This window comes from Paramormyrops kingsleyae, chromosome 11 (assembly GCF_048594095.1).
Source record: "Paramormyrops kingsleyae isolate MSU_618 chromosome 11, PKINGS_0.4, whole genome shotgun sequence".
Classification (NCBI taxonomy): domain Eukaryota; kingdom Metazoa; phylum Chordata; class Actinopteri; order Osteoglossiformes; family Mormyridae; genus Paramormyrops; species Paramormyrops kingsleyae.
In genome coordinates, this window is record NC_132807.1 from 1,672,490 (window position 1) to 1,695,889 (window position 23,400).

Consider the following 23,400-nt stretch of genomic DNA (forward strand, 5'->3'; position numbering starts at 1 on the left):
CTGATGATATCTGTATGATGTCTATACATCAAAGGGATCCCAAGTTATTAAAGTTAGATTAAAGTGGACGCAATTTGCACCCATTGATGGCAAAAGGTTAATATATGTATAAAATTAATATATTTTAAAAAAACTGAAGAAAAGAAAAGAAAAGGTTTTGGATAGTGGACGCCAGCAATACCCATGAACCTCAGCCTCTGTTGCTATGGAGACGGAGCCAGCCTGCTTTGCGATTGGGTGAATTCTTGTCATTGCGCTCAAACCACCGTTCAGGTAAGGTACCACGCTAAAAAATAATGACCACGTTTTGTTTAAATGTTATAATTGATCCCTTTCTTTGCACTTAGACTCACGTGGTTTTCATATTAGGACAACGATAAAAAGCCCAACCAATGGTTTCCTCATTATCAGCGGGGAAAAAAAAACATACACTTGTAAAATTAGCTCCATTTGCTAAACGGCCTAGCAAACTTTAGTGTAAGCTAACTCTCGGTTATATTAGCTGAAGGGTAACCTAGCGTGGAAGCCGTGGAGCACTGCATTATTGTGTGGGTCAAGGGTGATTTTATCTCAATCATCATGACCTTATGTTTCAGTCGTAGCCAAAATGACAAAATGTGAACATTATGGAACGCTAAACACGCAGAAGCAGTGCGCTCTGGCGCAGAAAGTACTAAAAAAAATAACGAGTGATAACGAGTCACGTGCCAGGAAATCCCTAATATTGATAAAGGTATCCAGCTATTGCTGTAGCTCTGCTGAATAAAAACAGAAACTTTGTGACTGATGAAAGGAAGAAAGACAAATATATGAAATATATGGTATGTGTTATATAAATAATGCAGTGTTTTTGACATAGCATTTATTACAGTATGAAAACTATGAAATATAAATTCTGCCTTATCCTGTGATAAAAATGGGAAAAAATACAGGAGAAAACTATAAAATATAGAATACAAATTATTTGTTATTTAGCCAATTAAAACTAAGATTGGGGGGAAAAAAAGCATTATGATATTATTACATTTGACATCTATGTCCCCTAACTTCTGATTCTGAACTGACATGAAATAACTTGGCCTAACATTACTACACATAACATTGCCTTTAAATCTGGGATGAGGAAGCCCCAGACACACATTAGCATACAGAAAATAACAAAAACATGATTTTTAAAAATTCATTTACCTTAAGTATTTATAAGAAATTCAGTCACTATAGGGGTACACTTTTTAAACCTTATTTTAACATAACTACTGAACACTACATAATTAACATTTTCTGTTCTCCTTCCAGATCCTGTCAAATTAGTCACCTGTCCAAATCTTGTCCGAATCTAACAGAACCCAAAGGCACTTTTAAGAGCCAAACTCTATCTATCTATCTATCTATCTATCTATCTATCTATCTATCTATCTATCTATCTATCTATCTATCTCTGTCTGTCTGTTTATCTGTCTATCTCTGTCTGTCTGTCTGTCTGTCTCTATCATTTTCAGACTCTATCTCTCGCAATGCCAGGTGGGTCTACAAAAAAGATTTGCCCCTTCTGTCAAGGCATTTTATTCTGTGCCCAGAAGGTCTGTTCAAATTGTAAAAAAGAACAGCCTGTGAAGCAGCGGCTCAAGAAGAAGCTTCAGCAGTTTGATAAAAAGCGAGAACAATGGGTGGTTGGCCGTAAGAGAAACCACAACATTGCATCAATCAAGGATGAAGCCATTGTCATGGTATGTCATTTAATATACTGTTTTTATTTCAGTGCTAATACCCTTAAATAATCAAATCTTAGCCTTAACACATCACAGTCCTAAACTACTACAGCAAAATTGGAACACACAGCAAATATAAGTGATAGTTGGGAATTTTGCATTAATAAAAACCGAGCATTATGACAGAATCACAGGTACAATATAATTAAACTTTCTTATTAAGGGGATGAGATATAACAAATGGACTGCATTCATTCTACATTTATAATGTACTATTCAAAGATCTTTACAATGTGCACATGCCAGCTGTAAATGTATGTGGAGCATTCAGCTATTTGGCCATATTATCACAGAGGTTCTTATTTTGAATAAGTCTGTAGATTGTCACTGTCCAATTGTACAGTGGTTACACGGTCTTGCTAGTGTACAGTAGGTGCTAAACCTGAGCTACTAATGTTGCAAAAAGCTATATGATACCCTTATGGTTTCAGATTTATCTTTTTTCTATATAGAAGAATTGTTTTTTGTCTAATTTATTTATTTATTTTTTTCAATTTATTTGCTGTTGTTTTTCTATTACTTTAAACAGCAAATACACAATGTTGTCATTGCAGCTTGAGAAACTCCATGCCATAGGATACAAGCCAGTTCTGCTTCTTGGCAAGGAGACCAAAAAGAAAAAAAATAAGTGTGAAATTTTAACCCCTCGATGCACACTTTCCACCTATGCCAAGGACTACCTTCAGAAGATAGGTTCATTTTATGAATACCTTTGTGAAGGTAAGATGCATGCACTATATTTTATAAAGTCACAGTTCACAACTTGTGTTGAGTATGCAAAAGATTTGTATTAATATTTTCTAAATCTTAAAGGAATGGCTCCCCCCTACAACCTAGGTTAACAGTCATCAACTCTTAACCTTCTTGACAGTAGAAACTTTGGAGAGGTTTAAATTTTTATATAACCAACACGTTAGCACAATACTGATTCTTTTCCCACAATTAAAGTTTTTTAATCCTTTTTTTTTTTTTAAGTCTTTTCGTAATCAGTCAGAATTTTAGGGTGAGCCATCAGCCCTTAAACAATGTTCTTATTCACTTTTCAAAAGAGTGCAAGATTTTGGGAATGATGGGAAGAGCACAACACATGAATGTCAAATTCCAGTTTACCACATTTGCAGTTTGTCACCCACAAACCCACAAAATTGAACTGTATGATTCAAACAGCTTGACACTTGAAACATAGAGGTTAACCATGAGTTTGAACCGTGCCTGTTTTAAGTAAGCAAAACATAACACTTCTTTAACTTGCACAGGTTGGGACCAGAATTCCAGTGACAGTGATGCTGAACTGATTACACTGCACCTCACATCCTGTGACCCAGTAGAGGAGCAGGAGGAACAGGTGATCATTACGGAGGGGGAGGAGGAGCAGGCGATTGTTACGGAGGGGCAGGAGGAGCAGGCGATCATTACGGAGGGGGAGGAGGAGCAGGCGATTGTTACGGAGGGGCAGGAGGAGCAGGCGATCATTACGGAGGGGGAGGAGGAGCAGGCGATTGTTACGGAGGGGCAGGAGGAGCAGGCAATCATTACGGAGGGGGAGGAGGAGCAGGCGATTGTTACGGAGGGGCAGGAGGAGCAGGCGATCATTACGGAGGGGGAGGAGGAGCAGGCGATTGTTACGGAGGGGCAGGAGGAGCAGGCAATCATTACGGAGGGGGAGGAGGAGCAGGCGATCGTTACCGAGGGGCAGGAGGAGCAGGCGGAGCAGGCAACCGTTACAGAGGGGCCTAAGGAGCAGATGAACAGTATAGAGGGCCAAGGTAATTAGGACAAATTGAAAAAAGTACAATTTAAATTTGTAAAAGCTTGAAGTATGTGAACCATGTGTGACCTTAAATGAGTAGTTCACTTCCAGAACAAAAATGTACAGATAATGTACTCACCCCCTTGTCATCCAAGATGGTCATATCTTTCGTTCTTCAGTTGTAAAAAAAAATATGTTTTTTAAGAAAAACATTTCAGGATTCCTCTCCATATAATGGACTCCTGTGCTGTAGTTTAAATGCAGCTTCAAAAAGCTCTAAACGATCCCAGCCAAGGAATTAGGGTCTAGCATTTAAGGGTAAAAAGTATGTAAATTGTATTTTTTTATTATTTGTATTGTATTTCGCTAGATAAGACCCTTCTTCCTCGGCTGGGATTGTTTAGAGCCCTTTGAAGCTGCATTTAAACTGTATTTTGGAAGTTCAAACTGATGGGCACCATAGAAGTCCACTATATAGATTTTTTTTCCCCAATGAAGAAAGAAAGACATGAACATCTTGGATGACAAGGGGGTGAGTACATTATTTGTACATTTTTGGAAATGAACTGCTCATTTAAAGGGTCATGAAACCATCTGTTTCAGCACCGGTTAGTTCTCACCACAGTTTTAAAAAATGCTACAGAATGTGGGCATGGTGCGCTGCGGAGGGGAGGGAGAAGAGAGACAATATACACAGCCTTAGGTTCAGACGGTTGCATTTCACTCCCATCGAGTTAAAAACACAAATAAATGCACAACCATTTGCACTCTGTATCGAAAACATCTATATGGATGTGCTGTTGCACCTCTATTAACTTTTAAGGCTTATTTTGTGACATTTGTAATCCTTTTGTTAGGTTGCATCAAGGAGCTGTAAAGACTGATTACACTTGCTAAACATTTGTCTGACAGTCTGAAGCTTCTGTCATAGCAAATCAACACATGCTGTTGTGAATAATTAAGTGAAGCATCTTCCCATAGGATAAGAATGTGCAGTCTCATAAATAATTATGAGAGATTGACGCGTCATCGAAGTATTATAGTCCTTTGCCACATCACAAACTGTGACGCCAACACAATGTACATTTTAACGCCGGATGATAAAAATAGCGCAAAAAAACTCAAAATGAACCAGTTTTGTCTAACAGTTAATATTAACGGATGATAACATTGTATTTTATGATGTGCAACACAAACACCTCTACTAAAATGTCATAAAAAGAAGTTGGGTTTCATGTACCTTTAACATTACTTGACTTCTAGTGTTTTTTTCCTCATAGACCTTTGTGCAGGTAGGGGCTGCATGATATATCTTTTCAGCATCAACATTGCAATGTGCACATGTGAAATAGTCACATTGCAGGACACATAATGCTAAGTAGGGGAAAATAACTCAAACACTGCATGCTATATCTTTTTTGCTGCATGATACTAAAGTAAAACATTGTTGAAAAATCCATCATGTAATGGATAGGTATGTTTTGAAGCATGGCTGCTGGATTGAGCTGGTCCTTAGCTAGCTACTGTATGAGCTGGTTTAAACTGGTCATGTCATGCCATCAGCCATGCTTCAAAACATACCTAATCAGCTTTTTTTTCCAACAGGGAACTTAAAAGATTCTGAATTTCTATGCACAATCTACAAGAAAAGTGATATTACATAATTAGATGAATTATGATGATGATCTATCTGCATTAGGGGTGTTGGAATAAATTTTGTCATTAAATCGAATGCTAGAAGTTCTATTCTTATGTTTTTGGGTTTTTTTTCATACACTGTTGTTTAGCTGTTAAAGCTTAGTTAGGCAATATTAGACAAACCAGCCAGATTAGCTAGATTTTGAAAGTATCCTATCAGTGCTCACACCAAAGCAACTCCCCCAAAACACATGAATGCGCTCTATGTAACTACTGCTTGTGCACCAACCTTATCAAACTTCTTCCCCATGTCTCATTCACATGTATGAAAACACCGAACATTGTTAACAAATTCCCTCTGAAATTAAATAAATAAATAAACACTGCAATCATGGGGTCACTTTAATCTCTTCAGCTCCCTACCGTTAGTTCACTGCTGGTTGAGCAACATATGTCGGTCCCTCGTAGATGTGTCAAACTTGTATGGACTTACTTGTATTCTACAGACACACACTCCCAATGGTAGCTGCCAATGTTAATATGCTGGAACAGGCCACTGCTTATTACAAACCTTCGATGAGACTACATTTCAGAATTAACGATATTAGGATAATTTTAATATTTATGTCTTGCTATACAACACTATTATTTATCCACCCCTTGCCAGCAAATGATCAGCACTTGTTAAAACAAATTGGGATTATCACAAACAGTATGGACATAAGCAAGATAGCAAACACATTGGGTTACTGAATCAACATTAATTCAAGCGCAATAAAAATGCAAGTACATTTCACCTATTAGTACATGTACTGCTGCACTGGTGTGATGTTGTGATGTTGATGTATTTAAAATAATATGTTTAAGCTTTATTGTGTATATGAGTGATTTTCTTTCTTCAAAACCACTGCTTTCTTCACAGGGTCAGCCATGGGCACAGTTGATCTCAGTTGCAAAAAGAGAAAGTCAGGTATGTAAAATGTTTGTAGGGTAATTATTGGTGGTTCTGGTAACTATATATTACCATAGCTCACTAGTTAAGAAGATTCTTAAGGAATTGAATTAATTAATTAAATTGAATTTAAGGAGACATATTATGCTCATTTCAAGTTCTATATTTTTATTCTGATACTCCACTAGAGTAATTTTACATGATCCACAGTTACAAAAAATCCTTATTTATCTTAAACTGGGCCTTTTTGCAGGCACATAGTATGTCAGAAACAAGCCGTTTTACATGGAACTATGGTTACTATTCTAATGTACATTATATGCAGGTTCTAGTTCTAATGAGCCTGCAATGTGATGTAAAATATGGAGCCAAATATAAACAGTGTGTATGCTGACACACATTTACTATAAGACAGAGGATGGCCTTTTCTCATATTTTGGGGGTCTGTAGACGCACCAGGGACACATACAGTCATGAACCAAAATATTGGCACCTCTGCACTACTTCTCCCGGAAACTTGTTGTAATTATAAATTATTTGCATTGAAACATCAGAAAAAGCCAAATCTGAGACACACTGCACAGATCTCAAAAAATGTACTGAACAAAATTGACGTCCTCAACTTAATATTTGGTAGCACATCCTTTGTAAAAATAAAATAACTGAAATCAATCACTTCCTGTAGCCATCAGTAGGTTTCTTACAGCTTTCTACTGGAATTTTGGACCACTCTTCTTTTGCCAACTCCTCCAGGTCTTTCAGATTTAAAGGGTTTCTTCTCCCAACTGCTGTTTTGAGATTTCTAGACAGGTGCCCTATGGGATTTTGATCTGGACTCATTTCTGGCCACTTAAACCTGCTTGAAATATAATTATTTCTGAATATTCTGAAAAGCTGCCAATAATTTTGTCCAGTCCATTTTTGGAATTCTGTACAGAATGTCTCAGATTTGGCTTTTTTCTCTGCTTTTTTGTGTTATTCCAATGCAAACAATTTGTAATGGCAATCTGAAAAAAGTAGTGCATTATCTGACAGAAATGCAGGGATACCAATATTTTTGTCCATGACCAAACCAGTCATGTTGAAATACACACACACACACATTACACAGTGCATTTTGTCCTTTTTTGTTTTGTTTTGTTTTTTCCCATGTGTATATTTGACTCTTCTTCTATCCCACAGAGGGACCAAGGCATATGCCTAAGAGGAAAAAGCTACAAAAGAGTAAGTGCATGTAAATGCAATAATCATTGCCTCCATCAATGTGTTCACATTGCTATTTTTATCCCTGGTTATTTACTATAGTTTATTCCTGTCACGTTCAGCCCCGAACGATCCTCGTGTGTGCCACGCCCCCTCGTTACCTCCTGTCGATTCCTGATTTGTTACCCCTGTGTCTAGTTAATTCCAACCGGTCCCGTCTATATTAATCCACTCTCTCGTCTGCTTGCCTGCCCAGCCGCACGTAACAATTCCATTGTTTATTTTTATAACTACTACAGATAATATGTCCTAACAGACAAACTATAAAATCCAGCTGGCTTAATGTGTAAAATATGACCAAAATGCATTTCCAAGCAGTAGAGAAAGCTGTGGTGTAGTATTCTCAATTGTGAGCTTTTTTGCTCAGCAGTAGTATGGTTATGGTCAAGCAAGCATACCACATTGGCGATGAGAGTAGTTTGTTTCCATGGTACAAGTTAAAATTGGTTCAACTTTTGGTTGGTGATAAACGTCACTTGTCATCCTTGCAGGTGTGGTCACTACTAATGTCTTCAGAGTTGTGTGTATTTTGTTCCTACTCTAAGAAATATGTGAAATATGTTTTTGATGTTTACAGATTGCTCCTACCACACTTGTCTAGAGGCTTTCCCCATCAGGAGTGTAGTAAGAGAAAGAGTGAGAAAGGTTAGACAGCCATAAAAGAAACACATAGTGTAGACCACTGATCATCAACTGGCGGCCCGCGGGCCGGATCCGGCCCACTGAGCCGTTCAATCCGGCCCGCGATTGGATTCTAAAATTGAGTTGAGGCAAAATATCTATCACTCCTAGTGGTTGACTGTGGTATAGGTATGGGAGCCTGAATCAAATGCCTTCAGTTTTGTAATGAAATGTAAAAAGTATAAACATTAAACATAATGTTAAGCCAAAATTAGATTTTTATTTGATTTTCTTCTTGGGGGTCCGGCCCCCGAGGAGACTGTCTGGTAAAACTCTGGCCCTCTGACAAATATAGTTGATGACCCCTGGTGTAGACAGTATGCAGTGTAATATATGATTTAGAAACTTTCTTGTGTGTTGGCAATACATACCATAACTGTTAGGTAGGTACTTTTTTTGTGTTTAGTCTTTTTGAATTACAGATTAGGAAGGAGCTTGTACTGAAAAATTGATGATTACATGCTGTAAATACCAACAATGACCCATTTTATACTGTATCAGTGGAACTCAGTGCCTATAACCAGACATAATATCCTTATGCTAAGAATGAAATGAGTGTGTGTATGTATGTGTTTGAAGCTGTTCTTTTTTAATTCTTTATTTTCTTGATAGGGCAAGGCAGAAATATTGTTTGACTGGGAGCCCTGTCCAATATGGCACGTATTCTTCTGTTTTTCCGCTTTATTGGTTAATACAGGCATTATTCATTTACTTTATATTTGTTTTTTTTTTACAATAATTTCTTAATAATCTGTTTTGTCACAAATGGTGGTGGTACTTCATTGATGGAAAATGAAACGGTTATGCTTCTAAAAGGCATGTTCTATAATGATGTGTGCTTCACAATTGTTAAATGTTTATTTATTGGAAACACCCAGTAATGAAAATAAATAAAAAATTCCCTTCTGTTTTTAGTGGCAAGGAGTGGGCCCATTCCTGGCAGCCAAAGGATTCTCCTCAGATTGAGAAGAAATAAAATGTAGAATTTAAACTAACATTTTGGTTTCTGCCTGTTTATTACTGTTTATTACATTGTTGCCTGTTTATTACAAGGTGTAAATCCCCAATAAATCTGACACATATGGCCAGTTTCCCAGTCAAGGATTAAGCCTAAGCCTAGACTAGCTTTGAGTTTCAATGGTGAATCTCCATTGATACTGCAATTTAGTCCAAGACTAGGCTTAATCCTTGTTTGGGAAACTGGCCCATAGAGTTTAGTCTCAAGTAGGATTAAAAAGAAATGTACTTAATCCAACTCAATTTCATTTTCAGATGTTATTTGGAAACGTGTTTTATATTTCATGTGTATACATTGTACTGAATGTTGTTTTATTACAGTTGACATACAACTTGATTTCATGTTCTGTTGTCTCTGCTTTTCAAGTTAACAACATCACAGACCACTGTTAAGACCTGCACTAAAAAAAGTTTAGAGCTGTTCCACTCTCTGCTGCTGACAGTTGTCATTTCAGGCAAATCGATGCGACAAAAATTTTCAGATCTTCCACCTCATTCACCTCCAGTCCTCATCGTATTCAGCTCGCAGGGGTCCTTCCACTGTGCTCATTAGGAGCTGAGCTCTACATTCATTCAGATGTCAGCATTGCTATTCACCCCTTCACCACCACCAATGTCTAGACACCATGGGAATATTCCTTTTCATATCATGCATTTCTCTTCTACTTTTCAAATACTGACGTCTCCATGTGGTCTAATTGCCAGACTATATAGTTTTAACTTATGCACCTTGCCATATTTGTTTGATTGCTTTTTAAGCCTGCCGTCAATAATTAAGCAATAAATAAGTATTTGGTGTATTTTCACTTGTATTTTTGAGAAAGACCACAAATACACTATAACACCTATACATATTAATAATAATAAAAAATGGCAGTGATACTGTTGGGCAAAAGAGTAGAAAAAAGAAACAACCAACATTGAGCATATTTATTTGAGGTATTTGTTTAACTTTACATCAGTTGTTTTAAGTGGATTATTTTGAAATGACAGTTTGGAGTGGCATATAAATTAATTATAAAGATAATTATCTGGATCACTACTAGCTACTAGAATTGATTTAACAGTTTTTGTCACTAGACAGCGTTTGAAGGTCTGGGGAGCAGGCTACACACATTCAAAAGTCTTTATTATTTGGGTTTTGTTTGGCTTATTGTTCCTAATGCTTACATATTTATAAGTGCAGGGGCAATTTATTAATTTTTTGAGTGGGCTAAACAAACATTTTCAGGCCATAATTACAAAAAAAAATGATATGAAATTAAATAATATGTTTCGGCTGAAAGATATGTTTTATAACCCCATTTCTACCCTGAAACCAGAAAGAACTACAAATATGGCGGCTGATTTGTACGCTCCGTAGGAAGTTCTATCACGCGTTTCTAGTGGGAATTGTAGTTTATAAATACAATGGAGACGGTCCTTACTCGGTTGTTACTCGGTTGTTCTACAATAACAGTTAAATATCACCGATGAAGTGACATCCTCACGATTTTTTTCATCTTGATCATCTAAATGCATTATAATGTATGTTTCAGCTGTAGGAGATTGTCTACATGTATAATAACGATGCATTTTATAACCCTAATTCTAACCCTACTCTGGAAACTGGAAGAACTTCAAATATGGACGCTGATTCGTATGCTTAGTAATAAGTTCAATGACGCGTCTCTACTGGGAATTGTAGTTTTTAAATACATTGGTATATTCCCCATAATTAGAGAATGGCAGTATTAAATTGCATGTACTTCTAGGGTATATAAGGGGGTGGGAAAGACACTGGTGTTATCAGATTGTAAAAGTATAATTTTTAAATGGGGAAAAAATGCTTTTTGGCTATTTTTGACAGCGCCCCCAGTTGGTGCCCAATAGTGACTATGCTCACATGATAGCTGGGGCCCAGAGCTCACCATAACAGTATTTCCCATATCTGTAGACCTTCTTGTTGCTGGATTATAAACCTTCAAACATGGTCCGAGGTTGAGGTTCAAAGGTCAGAATTTAGAAAGCAGGAGCCATGTAGAATCTTTATACTGACATATATTACTCCCCAGGTTGAGACCTTTCGAATTATGTATTTGGTTTAACTCTACAAAAAAGTTTTAATGTTCTCATTTCATTTACACAAGCTGTCCCAGACCTGGTTTCAGAGAGCAACTTTGAAGTTCCAGTATATAAAAATAAATCTTTTGTTTGTTTATTTGTTTGTTTTTCCATTTAATGTCGAAATAGTGGCCAAAATGGGTCACCTTCAGAGTTTATACAATGACAGAAAAAGTTTTATCAGCCAATGTATTTGCTTTAGTCCTACAATAATGTTTTAATGGACATGACTTTGCCCAGGCATACCTTCACAGAACCCTTTGTCAAATTACTCAGGGTAAAACTTACATGGCCAAACTTTTAACCTTATTTTCGTGATGGTATGAGGGATCTATGTGTTCAGCCTCAACCCAAGTACTTCAGGTCTTCCCACACCGCTGTAGTAATGCACTTTTAATTCAAAAAGTTGATTAATTTTGCTCACTATTTCTGCTCGTGAGTTCATAGTTCATTTAGCTCACTAGTTCATTAAAAGGATAAACCCCTAGAGATGACCGTGTATTTTTCATGGGGGTCGTCCTTAAAATATGCAGAAACAACTGTACATAAAGCAAAACAGAAAAAATACAAAAACACTCACATACACAGACAGAAACTCTGTCAGGTCTAGCCACTCCTCACCACACTAACTTGTTCCCCTAAAAATACCAATAAAATACTAATAAATACTAATAAAAGCTTTGCAAGCATTAACATGCATATACACATTACTAAACACATTACTCAAGTTTAATTGCATGCAAGACCAGGTTGTTGCCATTTTTATTTTTACATTGTAAGGAAAAGTCGTCACCTTCATTTATACATTGCTTTTAAGAATACAGTTTGTCTCAAAGCAGTTTTACAGTATTAAATAGGAAAATAGCGTGTCAGTAATGCAAAAGGACAACAGTAAACACTCAATTTTCATTCATAGTTTATTGATTCAGTGATGCCATCATCCAGCTCAGTTCAGTTCAAATACTGTATCTGTACAATCAAGTTTACGATAACACTGGAAATAAATTGAAAACAATGTGCTCATCTTTGGAAATACTTTATTTTTTGCCGTTCACAACAATACCAGTGAAAATACATCACATTATGTGTATGCATATTGGTTAAACAAGCCTTAAGGCTGTATTTAATAACAATGGACCATGTGGCTCGACCAAGTTATTTGTAAACTGCAATAATATACAACAAAGTAAAAAACATATTTTTTCAATTACATACTATCTAATCCATTATTCTAGTACTTAATATAAGTGTAATGTAGAATGTGCTTATAACAGAGTATCTGAAGGATTTTCCAAATCAAATGTAAGACTTTTAAGAAGCTTTTTAAGACCTGCACAAATAAAATTAAAACCATGAGTTAATGAATAAGCAGGGCAGGGTGTCTATGGTAGCATTAATCTGTAAAATGACTGTAAAAAGCACGATTTAATTTAGATACATACAGGTTTTCACAAAAACCAAAAATTTTGTAAAATGATAAACTTCTAAAAATGAGTCAAAAGTATAATTTGTCATATTTAAATCATTATTGTCAATCATTTATATTAATATAATAATAAAATGATTAATATTTTTTATTATTTATTCATATCAATTTATTATTTCGATTCTTATAACACATTAGCATGAGCTGTCAATCTACCAGTTCCCATTTACAACTGTGTGTTTGCGGAATAAATATATTTGTAGATTTTTTTATTTGGTCTAAACTAAATCCAGACGGGTTTATTAAAAATGCAAATTCATTTTTCTATCAGCAGGCTTCTACACTAAGGGCATTACACAGAGCAGCACAGGACCTGACTTTGAAACATGCAGGAATTATTTATTCAATAAAAAAAGTAGGGCTGTCAAACGATTAATCGCATACAAAATAAAAGTTTAAGTTTGGCTAATATATGTGTGTGTACTGTGTGTAATTATTATGTATGTATAAATACGCACAAATTAATGTATATATTTAAGAGAAATATGTTATTTATGCATGCATGCAAATAATCTTGATGAATCGTTTGATAATTAGAACTGACTTATGGTCTTAACTTCAGCAGAGCTAATTTAATTTTTTAACTGTGTAAGGACAAAACGGACAGTGACCATTTAAAATTATTTAAAAAATAATCTTTAGGAAAAAAAATGATGTTTTACTTCAGTGGTGCTGTAATATAATGTTACACAAGAGTTATGTCCTATTAGACACTCATACCCCTATAATACCTCTACCCCCATACCCCTATAATACCTCTACCCCCATACCCCTATATCCTACAACACCCCTCTGGAAAAAAAGGCATAGACCCTCTGCTGCTGATGCACTGCAAAATAAGAATGTGGGGAAAATGCAAGTAATGAAGAATTAACTTTTACATTTCAGCCTAAATGTGGTGATAGGAATAACAGCATGAGTCACCAGTCATCTTCATTAATTTGCTTACCAGATGTCATGGCAATCTGCCCAACAGTCATTGTCAAAAGTTTAGCATTGGGTTTTACACTATAGGAAAGGTCGCAGGGTCACCGCAATCAACGGGAGTCTCTTCTTTTCTTTTCCTTCCTTTCCTATAGTAAGGTTTATGCATCTTCAAGAAACATTCATGTGCTTAATAAATTGCTTGGCAATCTACAGATACAGGCTTATTTTCAACAATATATAATGCATTCAGATTTTGATGTGGTTAATCAATCAGCGTAGTATCGGCAAATACACAGAAACTGGGCAAGTCCATTTCCTTCAACACAGTCCTTTGTGCAGCTTCCATCTGGAGAAATACAGAAAAACAATATGAACAAGGTGTGTAAAGCATGAATAAATACACAAATAAATTATGAAGAGTAACAGTAATGGGGATTTTCCATCAACAAAGCTTTGATCTCTTGAAAAAGCATGGCTTGAATTAACAATAACTTTCACTACAGGCTCAAGCTGTTCCACTTCCATAATTTAGCCATGTAGAGTCAACGTTGAATTTAACCAGGCTTGAATAAGCATGTATTGTGGAGTACACAGGCAGCCCTCAAGAGCTGAGTCAACTTTTAAGGCTTGTGTCCTCTCTTTCCTCCGTCCAAAACCTCAACCAGCTGACAGTTTAGTGACTTAACCAGCTGAATTTGCTACAAGCTGACTGGCTGTTGAAACAGGTGCCATGCCTTATATTCTATAACCACCATCTGAAAGTTGACAAGCTGAGTTGCAGCGACTACATCAGCCATCTTGAGTCGACCTGAGACAGGCCAGTTGATGTTCCTCCAATGTTCCTAATCCAGGCTTTTCCTTAATTCACCTTGATGGAACATCCCCGGGTCTATTTTTGAGAGCAAACAAACATACATATGAATAAATTAATTACCTAAATAGTGTTTTCTTCTTCATCCTCACTGGTGTCTGGACTACTGAGGCCACTTTGATCTTCTGCTTCAACATGTAGAAGGGCAGAGGCCTCAGGGCCTAAAGCAGTCTTGTACTGTTGGAGGACCACTTGCAACCTTTGTGACACATCTGACAGTCTTCTTCTTAAGAGACAGCAAAGTCCCTCATTTCTCTTGTCTACATCTCAAAAAACAAAAGAGATACCATTAAGGACAAACAAAAAGTGTTTTGTGCTGCAGCCAATGTCTGATAGCTTACATCTTTCTTCTTCATTACAGATGTGCTAAAGTAACACCTTGTGTAGCATTCAAGAAGTTACATCGATTAATTTCAGCTTCCCTGCAACAGCCACAGAACAAATCTCTTAAGCAAATGTAGACTTGATACCATATTGAACAACTATAATCCCCTTTTTATTATGTGCAAGCCAAATGACCATGGCAAATAGAACAATACCTGTTCTACTCCATCCGAGTTCTATGACCGAGACTGAAAGTTTTTTTTTAAATTCATACTTTAAATGAACAGAGTTTTTATTCAACTTACCCTCCTCAGCTATCTTGTTCTTGAGAACCACTGCCAGACTCTGCAACCATGTGCAGTGTTGTGCCATCTCCAACACCAAAATGCTTTTTTCCTCTTGTAATCGCATTGTCAACATCACTTGGTCATGCAGTTGTTTCTTGATTACAATGTTTGCTAAAAATCAACAACAGTTAAATACATACATGAGACAATCTGTTCATGAGCATAACAACACACAAACATGTACTTCTTTTTTTTTAAAGTCAAACTGATACTAAAGAAAACTGAAAATATGTGCATAAACTAAAATGACAACACTCAATATGTTACATGCATGTCTTAATTCAGTGTACTGTAAATAAATTCTTGTGAAGCATCTGAAAACTGACATACCACTGCCATGAACCTCCCACGGCCATATTTGAGACACAGTGCTCTCTCCAGCCAGGGAATGCTCCACCACAGCTACATCAATGTTACTGGCAGAGTCTAGTACAAGACCATTGTATTTCTCAATCTCCTGAAGAAGGAGCTTTTTGTCTTCTGCCAGCTTCCTTCGAAGGCGGTGGCGAAACTTGCTGCTGTCTACAAAGACAGGAGGTATAGATGGAGAGGTTTGTGACAGCACTCTCCAATAAGAAAAAATATACCGCACCCCAAAGAAATTTAAAGCAAACTACAGTAATTGAAGTATGTGAAAATTTCAATTTATATTTACAAACAAGTAAAGTCCAGTGTGTAACATTTACATTCCTGAATATAAGAATTGCTGTGATTTAATTACCTTAGAATGGGCAGTTTTTATCTAAATACAGTCCCCTTCCACGGAAGCCACCATGTTTCTATGGTAGCCCACAACAGACAAACAAGCACTGGCTCTAGATAGGACCACTCACCTTTTCTCGTCTGCCACAGTACTTCTACTACAGCTTGGAAAGGGAGATGTGAGGGGAGTTGCTTGCAATCTACAACCTCACCGCTAGTTACCACTAATTCCTACAGACTGGACTATTTTACATACATGTATTACATGTATTTTTTGGATTAGGGTGCACACAGTAGCTTGAATATATCAACCTATTATATTCTATAGTTATACCATTCTGACGGTAAAGGGTTGTCTTCCGCTGCCTCACACTAAGGTAAAGCCCTTCAATTGACTGCTGAAGTCCTCTGTGTGTGGCGCCTTGACTGGCATTAGATGTATCTGGTGTCTCTGTAGAAATAATAGTGACAGCAAATTAACTGTTAAAAACAACACATAACCGTTTCAGTGTTTGAATTCGTATTTGTATTTAAAACTTAATCCAACTTCACTGAACTTGGTATGTGCACTTCCTGCAGGAAAACTGAAATACCCAACATATATGTGGCAGAACATCTGATGGTGACATGTAGTTTGCTATAATCCATAGATGATCAGCCTATTATCTTTAGCTGCTCTTTAATAAAAAAAAAAATCAGATAGCAGTGGAAAAGGATATTTGCTGTTTCTTTTAACTTGTCATGCTTACCGCCAGCTGCCCATTCCTTCACATCAGAAAGCCACTGTGACACCACTTTATCTGTGCAAAGTAACTCTGCTTTTAGTTCAGCTAGCCTTGCTGTTTCATCCTGGAGTCTCTGACAAGTCTGATAAACAGTGATATACAATAATCAGGACTTTGTATGATTCAAAACAGGCCAAGTGCACACAGCAAAAGGATACACAAAACACATAATAGGAGATTTACCTTCACATATCTTGTGGAAAGTGACTGATGTAGAGAGAGACTTTTTTTGTGGTTCCACCCCATTGCATGCAATGTAAGCATATCCACCCGTGCTGTTTAAAGAATATAATGAGGTCATGATGCTTAATCTAAAAAATATGCAAGAATATTGCAAACAATCTGATTACCTGCTTTGGACATATATTTGGTTGTCAGGGCACAACGTGAGAGGAAGCTGTTCACTTGCTCTACCTCCTCACCGGCGGTTGTCCCTGCTCCTTCCTGGTTCCTACCACTCCACTTAATCTATTAGTAAATTCACTTTAATTACATGGGTACAATTTTCCTCAAAGGGCTTTACAATCCATACAAGAAATGATTAAGCTAAAAGGCAATATAGTACAGTGTAACCCTTCATATCAATTTCATATTATTAATGTGCTTGTAAATATTACAAATGTACACATGATGTAATATTATACATACTTCACACTTAGTAGCATGGGCTCGAGCATGCATCACACTGAGGAAAGGTTTCATTGTGGTCAGCTCCTGAAGAGCAGGAATGACACCAGCAGCTTTCTCCAAGTATGGCCAATATTTGCAAGCCACATCCATTGCAAAAAACTGCGCTTTGGCTGGCATGAGCTCCTTCTGAAGATACAGAGGGTAGGCAAATATCTCCCCTCTGTACATATTAAGGGCTTTCAGAAGAAATCCATGGCGACACACAGCAACCTCCATGCCCTCTTCATCCAATTTGGAAGCCCTCCTCGATGTCTCCCTTGCTGCTGTCCACTGGGAGTCCCCACATGTGCCTTTTCCCTGTGTCTATGACACAGATACAGTAACAAACACAACAATCAAATAAAACCAGTGGTGTTATACAATATATACTGTAGCATTTTTTCTCTCATTTTGATTTTGGAGAAGTTGGTATGCAGAGGTACAGTAGTTGAAGTGGGAAGGAAATCATGGTCAAACTTATATAGTTATATTTAAAACTTACATTTCTTACTGCTTTATGTATGGTGTCTACAAATCTAGACACCGCACTGTCTTCAGCCACAAAGAGACCCTCAAAAAAGCCAGGATCATCAGAGCTGAAGGAGGAAAAATGGGAAATCCATTGATTAAATATATAAAGTAACTAAATAAATCAGTAAAAAGACTAGAAATAAATAAAAAGACCACCTTGTCTCTCTACGAAAGCGATACAGCTTTCTATTTCCATCAGCAGAAACAGCCAACATTTCTGGCGTGCAGGCTGGGCAGGTGAAAGGAGCACCACAGCAGAGCTGGTCTTCCTCAAATGAAGCATATGAAAACTCCAAGAAGCTGCGCTGTAGTGCATCACCATTGATTTGTCCAGTCTGGAAGATATACAGAATGAAATAGTATATGTCATTATGTCTGCTTCAGTGTTGGCCAGTAACTAGTTACTAATAACTTAGTTACTGTAATAATATTACCTTTTCAGTAACTAGTAGTGTAACTAATTACTAATGATGATTAATTAATAATGATTTTAGAAACATTACAGTTATCATCCATAAAAAAATGGTTAGTTACTTAGTTACTTTTGATGCCTCAACACTGCTGATTTAAAGTCCAACAAACAAATAATTCCTAGATTTATTTTCATAATTTTCACAACTCACACATGCATGTGATGTCCCCAGTGCAGCAGGCAAGCTTGAAATATGGAAAGCTTATAATCAGTAGATAGAAATATTGTGCTATATTGATTTTGTCAGGAAAAAAAGATGACCTGAGCACTGTTGTGGAAGTTGTGACTTTACTTTTCTCTGGCATTATATCCCACCTACATCCCTCTGATCAGCATGTGGTACATTATATTACTATAATTAAAAATGAGAGTAATACAACACTTCTACTTGAATGTCACTACCAATCACTATTGAGTGTCTGTAAAAACTGCAATCCAATGTGGATTTTGGCCAAATGATGAGGCAGAAATATGTTGTTCTAGAAGAATTTTATGTGGAAAATACACAGTTACAACTGCTGTGGGACGTGAAGAAAAAAAGTAATGTAACTAGTAAACGTATTACTGTTGCCAGAAAGTAATAAGTAAAGTAACAATATTACTTTTGAAAGGAGTAACTAGTAATGAGTAATACATTACATTCTTTGAGTAACTAGCCCAACACTGGTCTGCTTAAGAAATTTTATAATATGAGTAATTACACTTACTCTTCCGCCAATCTTAGTGCGATGCTCCAGCAGCTTTGCGAAGGCTTGTCTGGAGAATCCCGGAGAGATTACCTTGAGTTCCTGAAAAGAACTCAGGAGGTCCAGTGTATAAAGTGTGGAATTAGTCACAGAGGCTGGCCAATATCCACTCCTAAGGAGGTCCTTCAGTTCAGGGGTCCACTGATGCTGGCACGTTTGACATACATATAGTGGCTGATGCAAGTCAAAACGTCCTTGAAACAAAAAAGTACATTTAAAAATTAATTTTACAACAGTTACGTATAAAACTTATAAAACATTTTTTTTTCGGTTGAAACTCTAAAAATAGTTCAATTCAAAACTACTGTTTAGTGTAAAACATGTTGAAGATTAGCAGATAGGCTGTCGATTCAATAAATGATGAGCTATTTCCTCAAAAAAGCTGTTTATTCAGCACAGTGAAGCCTCTCCTCCTTTGCCATCTGGTCTCCTTTTCTACACCGCAGCTTTTTTGGCTAAAGGTTGCAGGCTTGCCTTCCAGTGGCTTTGGTATCACACATCGTTTACATTTGTCAAATTCACTAAATTCTAACAGCTGTGATAACTGGACTAACTGTCTTTGTTTTGGCTAATGACAATACTGTTACGATCCGCTCCGTTCGATCCCGATGTGTGCCACGCCCCCTCATTATCCACGTGTGCTTTCCCAATCGTGCCCAGCTGTTCCTTGTTATTTCGACTTGTCTTCTGTATTTAGTCCATGTCTGAGTCAGTCTTCCCCAGATCCGTCATTAATGTTTAATGGTGTCTTGGTCCCGTCCTGTCCGAAATAAACCCTTTTGCTTTCATTTTCGGCTTGCCTCGCTTGCTTCCCGGCTCGCTCGATCACCCAGCCTGACAGAATGACGGATCTCGTCAACGTGCCTCCGCGGATCGAGGACCAACGCCTCGATCTGCTCCAGGAGGTAATTTACTGGCTGTCCCAACCAGAGATCCAGGAGGATCCTGTGGCACGGGACTTAGCCAGCCGGAGCGGGACCCTCCTGGAGGAGGTCACCCCGCTCACGGAAGCGCACGTTTTCGCAGACGTACGCGACAACCTCCGGCAGGTGTACGAGCGGATAACGGAGAGGCGGCTCCAGCCGCTCACCCTCTCCGCGACAGCTTCGACTCGACCTACCAAGCCAAGCCGGAGGAGGCGCAAGGGGAGAAAGCAGGCAGAAGAACCGGCGATCTTTCTGAGGGCTTGCTCTCTCTCCGCTGCCGTCACCCCAAGCGTCATCACCGCTTCCAGTTTGCCGGTACCCCTCGCCAGCCCCGCCGATGAGATGCCGCCACCCTTGGCGGCTTATGACTTTCGGGCAGCACGCCTGTTTAATAGGGGGGCCAGGGCCGTTTGGGACGCCATTCCCCGGATCCCCAAGGCCCTAAAAGGGGCAGCGCCTGCACTCCCGGCGCCAACCCTGGCGCCTGTTATGGACCTGCCGGCAGTGCCTGCTGCTCCTGCCGCCGCTCTGCCCGCGGCAGCGCCTGCTGCTCCTGCCGCCGCTCTGCCCGCGGCAGCGCCTGCTGCTCCTGCCGCCGCTCTGCCCGCGGCACCGCCTGCTGCTGCTGCCGCCGCTCTGCCCGCGGCACCGCCCGTTACAGCCTCCGCCGCTCTGCCCGCGGCACCGCCTGCAGCACCAGCCGCTGAGGCCGCTGCTCTGCCCGAGGTGCCTACTGCGGGGCCCCCTGCTGGCCACGTGACGGTGGCGCCCGCCGAGGTGGCCCCTGCTGGCCGCACGCCTGAGGTACCTGCTGAGGTGCCCCCTGCTGGCCACGAGTCGGCGTTGCCCGCTGCCGCCACCACGCCGGCCTCACCGGTCTCGTCTGCCCTGTCCGCCTCACCAGCAACCCCTGCTGGCTATGAGGTGACAGTGCCCGCAGTCACCGCTACGCCTGCTACAGCTGAAGCGACCCGCTTGTCTGCTGCTACCGCCGCCCTGCCCGCGGCACCGCCTGCAGCACCAGCTGCTGCTGCCGCCGCTCTGCCCGCGGCACCGCCTGCTGCTGCTGCCGCCGCTCTGCCAGCGGCACCGCCTGCTGCTGCTGCCGCTGCGATGCCCGCGGCACCGCCTGCTGCTGCTGATGCAGCTGCTGCCGCTTCGCCAGCGGCACTGCCTGTCTCGCCTGTCCTGCCTGTCCTGCCGGACCCGCCTGTCCTGCCTGTCCTGCCCGTTTCTGAACTGCCTGTTTCGCCTGTCCTGCCAGCTCCTGAACTGCCTGTATCGCCGGCTCCTGTCCTGCCTGTCTCGCCGGTCCTGCCGGCGCCTGATCCTCCTGAGGTGGCCACGGTTACGTCCGAAGCCCGTCTGCCCGCCGCTTCTCTGCCTGAGCCAGCCGCCGGCCCCTTCTTCGGGACGCGCCTGGCCCTTAAAGGGGCAAGGTCCATTAGGGACGCTGTCCCGCTAGTTCTGCGATTTCGGACGCGGGCAAAGCCCCCCGTGGTTCCTGAGGCGCCTGCAGCTCCCCCCGAGGTTCCTGTGTTGCCTGCTCCAGCTGTACTACCCCCCACTGGTCGCACGCCCGAGGCGCCTGCCGAGGTGCCCCCTGCTGGCCATGTGAGGGCGGTGCCCGCCAAGGCGCCCCCGGCTGGCTGCACGCCTGAGGTGCCTGCAGAGGTGCCCCCTGCTGGCTGCGTGACGGAGGCGCATGCCGAGGCACCCCCTGCTGGACTCACGCCCCAGGTGTCTGCTGAAGCGCCCCCTGCAGCTGCTGGCCGCACGCTCGAGGACGCCGCTGCGTCCGCAGCGCCCCCTGCGGCTGCTGGCCGCACGCCCACGACGCCCTCTGCTGCTGAGGGCCACACGCCCGCTCTGCCCGCGGCCCTGCCCGAGGCCGCCTTTCCTGTCCTGCCCGCGGCCCCGCCTGAGGCCGCTGTTCCTGTCCAGCCTGCGGCCCTGCCTGAGGTCGCCGCTCTGCCCGCGGCCCTGCCTGAAGCCGCCGGTCTGCCCGTCCTGCCCTGCTCGCCTGACCTGCCCGTCCTGCCCTGCTCGCCTGACCTGCCCGTCCTGCCCTGCTCGCCTGACCTGCCCGTCCTGCCCTGCTCGCCTGACCTGCCCATCCGGTCCTGCTCACCAGCAGCCACGCCCGCAGCTTCCCCTGCTGATGCTGCCGCGCTGCTTACGGCGGCCCCTGCGGACCGCTCGCCGGCCCTGCCTGTCTCACCGGTCCAGCCCGGCTCGCCTGTCGGCACTGCAGCCACGCCCGCGACTGCCGTCGCCGCTCTGCCTGCAGCACAGCCTACAGCTGGCTGCTTGCCCGAGGTGCCCACGGAGGCGCTCCCTGCTGGCCGCGTGATGGCGGCGGCCCCTGCTGGCCGCGTGATGGCGGCGGCCCCTGCTGGCCGCGTGATGACGGCGGCCCCTGCTGGCCGCGTGATGGCGGCGCCCCCTGTTGGCCACGTGATGGTGGTGCCTGTGGCTGCGTCTGCGGTTCCGGTGCTGCCTCCGCCTGCACCCACGCCCGCCGAGGTGCCTGCTCTGCCTGCGGCACCTCCTGCTGGCCACACACCCAAGCCCGTCTCGCCTGACCTGCCTGTCCTGTCCGGCCAGCCCTGCTCGCCGGTCCTGCCCGTCTCGCCTGTCCTGTCCGGCCAGCCCTGCACGCCCGCAGCGCCCCTGGCTGACCACTCTCCTGTCCTGCCCGTCTCGCCTGTCCAGCCGGCCCCGCCCTGCTCGTCTGTCCAGCCGGCCGCACCCGCGGCTCCACCCGCTGCTACGGCCATGCCCGCGGCCCCGCCTGAGGCCGCCGCTCTGCCCGCGGCCCCGCCTGAGGCCACCGCTCTGCCCGCGGCCCCGCCTGAGGCCGCCGCTCTGCCCGCGGCCCCGCCTGAGACCGCGGCTCTGGCTGCCCCGCCTGCGGCCACGCCCGCGGCTCTGGCTGCCCCGCCTGCGACCACGCCCGCGGCTCCGGCTGCCCTGCCTGTTGCCTCTTTAGAGGCCTTGACTTCTGTCCGCCCGGCACAGACCTCCCTCTTGTCTCCCTTACCTCAGCGAGGCCGACAGACCCCGGGACCCCGCCTGTCCGTTTCCCGTAAGGGACGGGGACACAGGCGTCGGGTCCTGGTCCCACCTGCCCTAACCCCTGGCTCGCCCGTGCGCCCCCTGGCCGTGGCTCGGTGGCTGCCTGCGGGTCCAGCGGCTCCGGCCCGGCTGCCGCCTCCGGGCCCCCCCGCTTCGGCTGGTCGTCGGTTGGCGCCTTCCCTGGCTCCGGCTGCGCCTCCGCCTGCTGCGGCTTCCCCCTCCTGCCTGCCTGCACCAGTGTTCCCTCCTGCTCCTTCCTTGTTTCCTTTGTTGGTCCCTACGTCTGTCTCCTTGTCCCCTGTGTGGTCCCCTCCTGCTCCGGCCTCCCTTCCGCCTGTGGCCCCTGCGGCTGCCTTCCCTCGC

General features: G+C 42.3%; 1 protein-coding gene and 1 long non-coding RNA gene across 2 annotated transcripts; one reads left to right on the plus strand and one right to left on the minus strand.

Moving 5' to 3' along the window:
* Positions 1–682: 682 nt before the first annotated feature.
* LOC140593411 (uncharacterized) lies at positions 683–8,064 on the plus strand. The gene is made up of 5 exons (XR_011993715.1): positions 683–1,727; positions 2,324–2,489; positions 3,026–3,114; positions 6,080–6,127; positions 7,292–8,064. It is a non-coding gene; the product is annotated as an uncharacterized lncRNA (long non-coding RNA).
* A 5,322-nt stretch (positions 8,065–13,386) lies between these two features.
* On the minus strand, positions 13,387–19,222 carry LOC140593412 (uncharacterized). The gene is made up of 12 exons (XM_072717798.1): positions 18,995–19,222; positions 17,972–18,150; positions 17,787–17,880; positions 17,264–17,608; positions 16,966–17,083; positions 16,799–16,890; positions 16,580–16,697; positions 16,165–16,281; positions 15,459–15,650; positions 15,087–15,239; positions 14,521–14,723; positions 13,387–13,932 (listed from the first exon to the last, which is right to left on the minus strand). Exons 2-11 carry the CDS (start codon positions 18,028–18,030, stop codon positions 14,521–14,523), a joined length of 1,491 nt encoding a protein of 496 aa, XP_072573899.1. The 5' UTR covers positions 18,031–18,150; positions 18,995–19,222; the 3' UTR covers positions 13,387–13,932.
* Between the last annotated feature and the right edge of the window lie 4,178 nt (positions 19,223–23,400).

Bases quoted from the DNA above. Each gene is read 5' to 3' on its own strand.
- LOC140593412 (XM_072717798.1), bottom strand. From the start codon at position 18,030: ATGTTGGCTGTTTCTGCTGATGGAAATAGAAAGCTGTATCGCTTTCGT. The intron at 16,282-16,579 runs GTAAGCATGACA...TTATTTCTACAG, and splicing joins GAAGGAATGGGCAGCTGGCG to AGACACCAGATACATCTAAT. The intron at 15,240-15,458 runs GTATGTCAGTTT...GTTGATTTTTAG, and splicing joins GTGGGAGGTTCATGGCAGTG to CAAACATTGTAATCAAGAAA.